Raw genomic sequence first — 9,509 nt, forward strand, 5'->3', positions numbered from 1 at the left:
TTCGTGTGTTCAAATGAATGGCAGCTTTCTGTATAGTCCACCGAGGTATCACATCATATATCTGGTCCCAACCAGCAGCATATTCACCAGAAGAGGGCTGTGAGGAAAAACTAGTATATCGTTTTTAAAACATTTTTATCCACGTTGAAAGGTTTAAAATAATTAAGGAACATGTAAAAACCACGTCATATTGTATCAAATCAATTTTCATTTTTAAGAATTCTAAAAATTCAAAACGCAAAAAAGATTAATAATATATGACCAAATCATACATGAATAATGTATGAGGTTGTAATCTAAAATAAAGTACAAAAATTACCATAATATTCCATTCTTCGGACCACTGTATCACCACTTTTCCTACTACATAAAACAGTTAGGAGTGTACCTAATGAATGACACCAAGTATAAGTAAATTACAAATATAGCGATAAAGGATAGAATCATAATTTAATTAAAAAAAACAGGTAACAGTACTACAAAGAATAAGTACTGTAAAAAGTGAAAGTAGCAAGCAAGACTGCAAGAGCAATCTGGTAATTTCAAAAATTTATATATATAAGTGTACATACTTTCAAAAAGCGGCATTTCCGGTCCATGATAAAAATTGGTTATATGTTTTTAAAAGGATCTTACTTTCTGCTATTCCAAAAGGCATCTACGAAGAGAACTTGCCTTTTCAAACATAACACTGTAATGATTATTTACACAAGTTCCTTGAGGAAATATAAGAAGTGGGTTATTATCTGCACCTTCCACATGTTCTCTTAATCTGAAATTACAGATGCAGATATTATGAAACATCTTAAGTGATACAATGTTTGATCACTTCTGTTCGGTTAAACCAGATACATCATATACTTTCCAATATGGTGCTCTGCAATAGTCTTGCACATAAACCAGTTTAAATTAACAACTTTCAATCCAAAAGCAAATTTTAAAACAACCAGTTGCTATTTACACCATTTCTCTGTCCACCTCAAATAATCTTATTACACTCGGAAATAGCAAGTCTACAAATTAATTTGTTTACTGAACTCCACTAGTCAAAAAGTAAGATTTAGGCTGTGGTTTGAAACACTCTGAATGAGCCAGTAGTTCTTTGGAGTTCTAAACCTTGTACTGACCCTGCAAAAGCAAAAGTGTGAACGTATTTTATCATCAAGCACGACACTTTAGTTAATTTCATACAAATTAATACACAAGCAACAATCTTACATTTTGCGATTCGTCAACAGGCTGGGCCTGATTATCAGAAGATTCATTCCCTTTAGTGTTTGCAAATCAGAAAGAAAAATAATCAGCTAAGTACCACAAATGGTTTGTGCAAGAAACTCCTTACATAATGCTGGAAACTCCTTACATAATGTATCATACCAGTCCTGAAAAATGCCAAGCCTACAACCAAGTTCGAAATAGGGTTGTCCGTGAATTCACGTTCTTGCATTAACCTGGTATAAGCAATAAAATCAATCACAATTCACAAAACAAAACTTCTTATTTGAACATTGATTTAATAAGAAAAATTAGAAATGATATTTACTAATATAAAGATGCACAAGTCATAAATAATTGATGCAAGACATCACACGAATAATTTCTAAGAAAAAATATTGTTAAATACCATATAACAGCCTGATTTGCATCTTCAGTCTTCCCCTGTGTTAGACAAATGGAATGAATTCCAGTTGAATCAAAAATCTATCCTGCCACAGTTAGAAAGTTCAAAACATACAAACATGAGCTGATTAGTAAAATGTGTTCAATTATGATACATACATGCCTAGCTAGCATCTTGGATGTTTACGTCAAAGTTTAGCCAACATATCGTTCTATACCCGATGTGCAGATGCCTTTATAATAATATACAACACCTTTATTTTTATCCTTTTCTCATTTATGCAGAAGCATTCATCTGAGGACTTCCTTGTTTAAGATGTTGAGTGTTTGAGCTTAAGATCTTGTACCCACAGAAAAAAATAAAATGGAAGTGATAGCTTCTGAACTTATAATTGTCAATCAAGCTCAATTTAATATCAAATAGTAGTTTACTGAAATATATAAACAATAGCTTGTGGTAAGCGAAATTTATATAAACAATAGCTTCTAGTATGCATCAGCACAAAGTTACAGTGTTTACCAAACTCTACGCAAAATTTCACATTACATATAATACTAGTTTGGAAACAAAAACTGTCAATATATAAAACTTTTGCATAAACTGTTGCAAGAATTACGTCAAGGACTCTTACTCCAGTTCTCAATTCTTTAAATCTCAGTTCGTCTGAGAAGAGATGAGTATAAAACAATATTATATAAATATTTCTAAAATCACAAAATCGAAAGTTATACATTAACAGATAAAAAGGAGTTCTCTGAAGCTCCAAGACACGAAAAACCAACACACCCTGAAGGGTAAAGGATCTTCAAAGGAGGTATAGCTTTCCTTGAGACCTTCTTGCTGGTAAATTATCGCAAATTAACAATCAGCCAATCATAAAATAAACTAAGGGGACGGGTCTACAACAACTGTTTGTTGTAGACCTGAATTTAACAAACACTTTTGCAGCCGTTGATCTGGGATTGGAGGGCTGGATCATTGGGGGGACCGCCGAAATTTTCAGCGATCGGTCAGGACGGACCGCGGAAAATTTCTACGGTTGGTACTGCTCCCTTATCCCCAACTGCTCCCTTATCCCCAACATTTCAGCAGATCCTCATTTCACCACACAAAAATATCAAAATTTCAAAAAAAAATCTACTCTCCAAGTTTACATTTTAGGCGATTTTGGGACATTTTCATCAAGAAATTCAAGTTGTTTTGTCAATTCAAGATATATTTCTTGTCTTAAATTTCACATTTTCATGGCGGATAAATTATTTGCTCGTATGTTTCGTCATAAACGTCAAAATGAAAAAAAGAGGCTATTGATTGTAATTTACATCTTGATAGTTTAAATAGTAGTAAAGAACCTAAAACCCCTGTATATGTTGAAGATGATGATTTTGTAGATAGAAATGAGGAATTTATTAATTTAGATGACGATTTGGTTGATGTTGAAGATGAAAGTGATGGAAATGAGGTTGAAAATGAGGTTGAAAATGATAGTGATAATGTTGAGGGTGAGGATGAAGATGATAATGTAGAGGATGCAAATTTGTATGAAAATGTTGAGGGGGAGGGGGAGTTCCATATTTGAATCAAATTTTTCAAAGTGTGGATGAGGCCGGTCATTTTTTTAGGGCTTATGCTTTACGAAATGGATTTGCTATTAAAATTCAAGCTAGCCATCGTAATAAAGACAACGAGATATATGGTCGTTTATATGTTTGTAGGCTTTATGGAAAAAGTGTCGTCGCCGAGAGTAGTCAAAATAAACGGCGTAGAGAGGTTCTTCCTAAAAGCGAGTGCAAGGTGAGGATGTATGTCAATTATCAAAAGAAAAAACGTCACTGGGAGGTAACTAGCCTTGAATTGGTACACAACCACGGTCTTGTTTCCCCTAGTAAGATGAATTTGGTACAACGAGAAAGACATGTCAACACCGCGACCCATAGTTTGATTAAAACGCTTTATGGTTCGGGGGTTCGTAATTGTCAAGTGATGAATGTGATTGGTAACATTCATGGAGGAAATGACAAAGTTGGTTTCAATGTTCAACATGTTAGGAATGTGTTAAGAGACGAGAGGAAGAAAAGGCTTGAGATTAGTGACGCCCAAGCGAGGTTGAACTTGTTGCATAGGTTGAATGAAGAAAGTGGTTCTAAATATTTTATTAGGACCGAAGTCGATGAAGAGAATCGCTTGAAGTGTCTAGTATGGATTGATCCGAGATGTATAATGGCTTACCAAAATTTTGGCGATGTTATGGCTTTTGATACCACTTATCGGACAAATAGGTATACAATGCCATTTGTCCCATTTACCGGAGTCAATCATCATTATCAATCGGTAATTTTCGGGTTTGCATTGATGTGGGATGAACACGCCTCGACTTTTGAGTGGATTCTTCGTACTTGGCTTGAAGGTGTGGGGAATAATCCTCCATTGACTATAATCACGGATCAAGATCAAGCCATGGCAAGCGCTATTGCGGTTGTACTCTCGAATACTACCCATTTATTGTATTCTTGGCACATTAGTCAAAAATTCCCGGAGAAATTAGCTCATTATTATTCGGCTTTTCCGGAATTCAAGACGGACTTCAATAAGCATTTATAAATCTCTCACCGAATGTGTTTTTGAAGCTAGATGGGCGTCGTTTGTGGAAAAGTATCACTTGCAAGATCATAAATGGTTAAAGGGGTTATATGAGTTGAAGCACAAATGGATTCCTGCATATACTAGAAACAAATTTTTGGCGTTTCAAAATAGTACATCGAGGAGTGAGGGGATGAATTCTTTCTTTGATAAGTATGTGAGTTCGGCAACGGGTTTGAAGGAATTCATTAAAAATGCCCAAAAAGCATTGGCAAGGCAATTCATGAGGGAGAAGGAAGAAGATTATGTCACCATTAATCTAAAACGTCCCATGAAATTGCATACCACATTAGAGTATCATGCTTCTTGTATCTACACTAAGGAAATGTTTAGAAGATTTCAAGATGAATTGGTTGAGTCTTCAAACCAAAAAACCAAATAAACCAAATAAAACCCGACAACAAAAAATGAAATCCAACTACATAATTCAACAACCTAAAATCAAATGAAATCCAACTACATAATCCGACAACCTAAAATGAAATGCAATCCAACTACATAATCCGACAAACTAAAACACTATGAAATTCAACTACGAAGCCTCGTGATGCCTACGCATACAAATCCCGGGAATCCCCCTTGCCTTCCCTAACTGAAGCTCCTTGGCTATCCGATACCTAAAGGTATCCACCTCCTCCTGCGACCAATTTGGTACCTCAGCTAAGTCATATCCTTGTGTGAAGTAGTCCATGTACTTCATCACATAAACACCACAATCATTAGAGTTTCATTGCTTTGGCCTGGACGGTAGAGCTAGGACCTCGGCTGAAGTAGGGTCAAGCCCCTCGACTGGGTGTACCATATGCAATAGCCTGGGCAACAACCATGACTGCAATGAAATTATGATCCGAGAATGAATATAATATACAATTGGTAAGGACTATATAGAAGACAGTAATAGTAGAGGAACATACCACCACTCGTATATCCTCACGATAATCCGGCTCGTCATTCATTGAATCTATGATAAGACCTTCAAATCATCTAGTACCGAACATGAACAAAACCCAATGCACATCTCCGACACAACATGGGATGAATATGTAGTCCGCCTCGAGAACGGAAGGACCAACAGTAGCACTGGAAAACCTGGTAAAGCTACGTAATGCTTTATTCCATGCCCTCTGCAATGTATCTCCACCGACCCTCGATGCTTTTCTGATTTTCTTCACATGTCCTTTCCCAAGAACCATGAAGTAGGGATCCATGAAATAATAGACGGGTTTCCTCCCCCATATACCTCCAGTGTGGATCTCCTCCTCCCGAGTCCTTAGCAATCCCTGCAAGTATATATGAATGCAACAAGTAAAATAAATGCAACAAGTAAAATTAATGCAACAAGTAAAATAAATGCAAAAACTAAAATATATTAGACAACGAACAATACCATATAAGTGTATATGATCCTGTCATCAACCCATGTTTCTGGAGCCAGACTCTGCATAGCTGATGCATGGACGTGATAGTCCTGAACACTAAGACCACCGGGATTCCTCGGCCCCATCCCAAAGCCCCATCCCCAATCTGAATATATAGCATTCTTCTTTGTCATGCTGAGACTCTTAGTGATACTCCACTTCTCCTCTTTCATCCTGCGGGATGCAAGCTTCGCGGGCCTACTAGATGAGGCAATAGCCTGGGGTGGCTGAGACACATGTTGGGATGGCTGTGTCATGTCAACGACATCCTGGGCAGGAATGGCTGGAATGTCAAAGTCGTCAGCCAAAGGTGCAATGAAATCTGATTTTATGTTCTGAAATGTGGGAGGTCTGTTGGCGGGTCCATTGATCTTCTTCATCAACCGAGAGAATGGTGTGAGGAAGGTAGCATAAATCCTCCCAAACTCCTCCACAAACTCAGGAGGAACCCTAACATCCAGCTGCTTCAACATATTAAGCCCGACAACCATCTACAAACAAAAACAAGCAAACATTTTTTCATTAATTCCACAAGGATATCATATCATCAAGATGAAATACGTGTGAATGCAAATTTTGTAGTGTGTGGGGGTGTAATGTGAAATATGCATATTTGTAAAACACTTACAACTTCATAGCCCTCGAGGCTATCATACAACTCCCTCGTCTTGTACTGCTGCTGAGGGTGTGGATCGGGCTTCCCTATGCACATACGAGATATATCAGCATACCACGCCATGTAATCAGCCTCCGAAGCTATGTCTACCGAGTCATCAACAAGGCCATCCAAATCTGAACAGAACCTGGCCCATTTGCCAATATCAATAAACCACCGCACCAGCCAATCCTCCCCTGCAAACATGGCATCCTTAGCCCCCCTGTAACCAACCATGTTCACCGGTGCCCGTGGAATCTGGTGACTAGAACCAAACTGTCTCGACACCCTGTCCGGATGCTGCCACTCGACCACGTCGTAACATACAAGGGGAACTCGACCGCACCCAGCTAACTGTGCCTGTATCATCTCGATGTCCATAACATCCTCGAACCTAGCATACGGCCTCCAGACCACCTCATCACCAACAACACCATCAAACTCACCCCTATAGAACGGTAAGCTGTGGTGAGGGCCTGACATCCTGCGCTTCTTCGAAACCCCAACATGAGTATCACTAGCATAGGCCCATCCCTCAGCAACCGGATAATCCTCCTGACCGGGAGATCGTAAAGGCACGCCAATACGAGGAAATCTCTCGTAAGACCAAACCTGTAACACCCAGACACAACAAGCAATGCTCTTGTTGCCCTTCCTTGCAGCAATCTCCAAACCCCGGTATATATGAGCTAATACAGCTGCACCCCAAACATAATAAGAAATCTCCCGCATATTAATCAATGGGTGCATATACCGAACATGAACAAAAGAGCGGTTGATGCTGGGAAATAGGATACAACCCATAATGAATAGCAGATACGCCTTGGTATGTACAACCGTGGCTCTCATATTGTGCTTCTCAGGCTTCTGTGCACCATATCTCTCAAACAACCACCCCAGCTTGATGTTATTCCGATACAAAGCCTCCTTCACCTCCTCCTCGGTCAAAGGCTCAAACCAATTATTAGCAAAATACGCCGCCTTTTTCTCTATCACCCCACAAGTCAGCGCATCCCCCTGAACTGGCACCCCTAAAATAAACCCTACATCCTCCAATGTAACAGTCATCTCCCCCTGCCTCGTGAAGAAAGTGTTGGTCTCAGGTCTCCAACGCTCCACCAAAGCAGATATCAACCGAGTGTCAGTAGCCAAGACAACAGCAGGGTCTGCAAAAATCCTAAACCCAAGCATGTGTAGCAATTCCCGCTGTGGTCTCCTTAACTTCCACAAGTGCAATGACTTGTTCCCCGAATAGCTCTACAACTCATCTCTCCCTGCACCATCCTAAACATCCTCACTGACGTGATACCGATTATCCCAAATAATATTATGCGCGTTAGGACCCAGCAACATATTCCCGAAATCATCAAAATTATCCATACCTGAAAATATTGCCAACAAAATTCATCAATCACCACAATAAAAACACCACAACGTACACAATAAAAACAATCACCACATATATAAACACCAAGTTCACAATACATTCGAAATAACTACCCATTATTTGCAACAAAATTATATGTTAATTGCATCCATACTTTTACACTAACATAACTCGAATTTAACACTAAATTTATCATTACAAATTCGAATTATATATAAATTAAATTAAAATTCGAAGTATAAATAAATTAAGGGTGGGTTAATAATTCGATTCATCCTACAAATTATCCTAAAATTTCGAATTTACTATTTAGCACTAAAATTATCACGAATAATCCTAAAATAAAATTAATCCTACATATTCGAATTATCACTAAAATTGTATTGTAACACTAAAATTCGATTTATAAATAAAATAAGGGTTAATAATTCGCATTATCCTAAATATTATCCTAAAAAATGGATTTTACTATTTAGCACTAAAAATATCACGAATAATTCTAAATTTATTCATAAATTGTCACGAATTTATCCTAAATTTATTCCAAATTTATTCCAAAATATCCTAAATTTATTCCAAAATATTCGAATTAACACTAATATTTGAATTAAAAATAAAAATTTGAATTTAATACAATAAATTAATTCTAAATTAACACTAATTTTAATTCCACAAGGATATTAAAAATTCGAATAAAAATTTTAAATTCGAATTAAAATAATAAATTCGATTATTAAAATTTTGAATTGAAATTGTAAATTAGAATTAACATTAAAAATTTGAATTTAATACACTAAATTAATTCTAAATTAACACTAATTTATCCTAAAAATCGAATTAAATAAATTCCAAATTATGAACCTTAGAAATTCTAAAAATTCGAATTTAATCATAGTACGATTCATATGTTAATTCATTACAAAGATTCATACATAAATTAACCCTAAAAATTTGAATTACATAAACAAAATCAGATATAGAACAAGAAAAATACATAAATTTATATCAATAAAATTGTAAATAACAAAAAAGAATCGAATATATACCTTAATGACGAAAAAGGTGAATGATTTAAGCTTTTGGATTGCTGGGTTCTTGCTTGATGTTTCTGCTGCTTCTGCTGGAATCTTCTGCGGCTGCTGTGTGATGTGTGGCTGTGTTTGTGTTTGTATATTGTTAAGAGTCTGTGTTTGCTAGGGATTAGGCAAAAAAAATGACACCAACCGCGGAAATTTTCCGCGGCCCGTGGCTAGGGATATATTAGTAATTTCTATGGACCGCGGAAAATTTCAGCGGTCCGCTGTGATCTCAACCTTCTATTTCCCCATCCAACGGTTACAATTATGTTTGTTGTGAACCGGTCTATAACAAATGTTTGTTGTAGACCAGCCCCCATAAACTAATAGCTAAATTGCACAATTTCAATAATCATGTTCTTTAAAAAAGCACAAGTTGTATAAAGTAAACACCTTAAGCAGTTAGAGTTTTCGGAACGATTCCAAACCCTTTCCATGAATAACGATTTTTGGCCTTCTTCGTAAGCAGCTGCATATCAATATCAAAATCAGAAAATTCCCCTAAACTAAATAACATAAATGGAAGAAAAGGCGAGGAACTATAGATCTTACACTATGCTTTCAAGAACATTAACAATATCATAGATCCTTCGCCTCTCAACACCTAAAATGAAATCAATTACATAAAAAGAATCAACACAATATTGCATACAATTCACATATAAACAAGAATTACACAATTCAACACATAAACCTTGCCAATTAAAGTAAA

General features: G+C 36.7%; 1 protein-coding gene and 1 long non-coding RNA gene across 4 annotated transcripts; one reads left to right on the forward strand and one right to left on the reverse strand.

Moving 5' to 3' along the window:
- Positions 1–851: 851 nt before the first annotated feature.
- On the reverse strand, positions 852–2,467 carry LOC141716913 (uncharacterized). 3 transcript variants are annotated; one of them, XR_012573432.1, is made up of 5 exons: positions 2,353–2,467; positions 1,625–1,706; positions 1,378–1,451; positions 1,219–1,268; positions 852–1,128 (listed from the first exon to the last, which is right to left on the reverse strand). It is a non-coding gene; the product is annotated as an uncharacterized LOC141716913 (long non-coding RNA). The 3 variants fall into 3 exon arrangements; XR_012573430.1 differs by having other exon boundaries at positions 1,625–2,467; XR_012573431.1 differs by having other exon boundaries at positions 1,364–1,451; positions 1,625–2,467.
- A 954-nt stretch (positions 2,468–3,421) lies between these two features.
- On the forward strand, positions 3,422–4,222 carry LOC141719030 (protein FAR1-RELATED SEQUENCE 5-like). Its single transcript, XM_074521412.1, has one exon. The coding sequence runs from the start codon at positions 3,422–3,424 to the stop codon at positions 4,220–4,222; it is 801 nt and encodes a 266-aa protein (XP_074377513.1).
- Positions 4,223–9,509: the final 5,287 nt, after the last annotated feature.

This window comes from Apium graveolens, chromosome 4 (genome assembly GCF_009905375.1).
Source record: "Apium graveolens cultivar Ventura chromosome 4, ASM990537v1, whole genome shotgun sequence".
NCBI classification, from domain to species: domain Eukaryota; kingdom Viridiplantae; phylum Streptophyta; class Magnoliopsida; order Apiales; family Apiaceae; genus Apium; species Apium graveolens.

Coding starts and splice junctions, on each gene's coding strand:
- LOC141719030 (XM_074521412.1), top strand. CDS start 3,422: ATGTATGTCAATTATCAAAAGAAAAAACGTCACTGGGAGGTAACTAGC.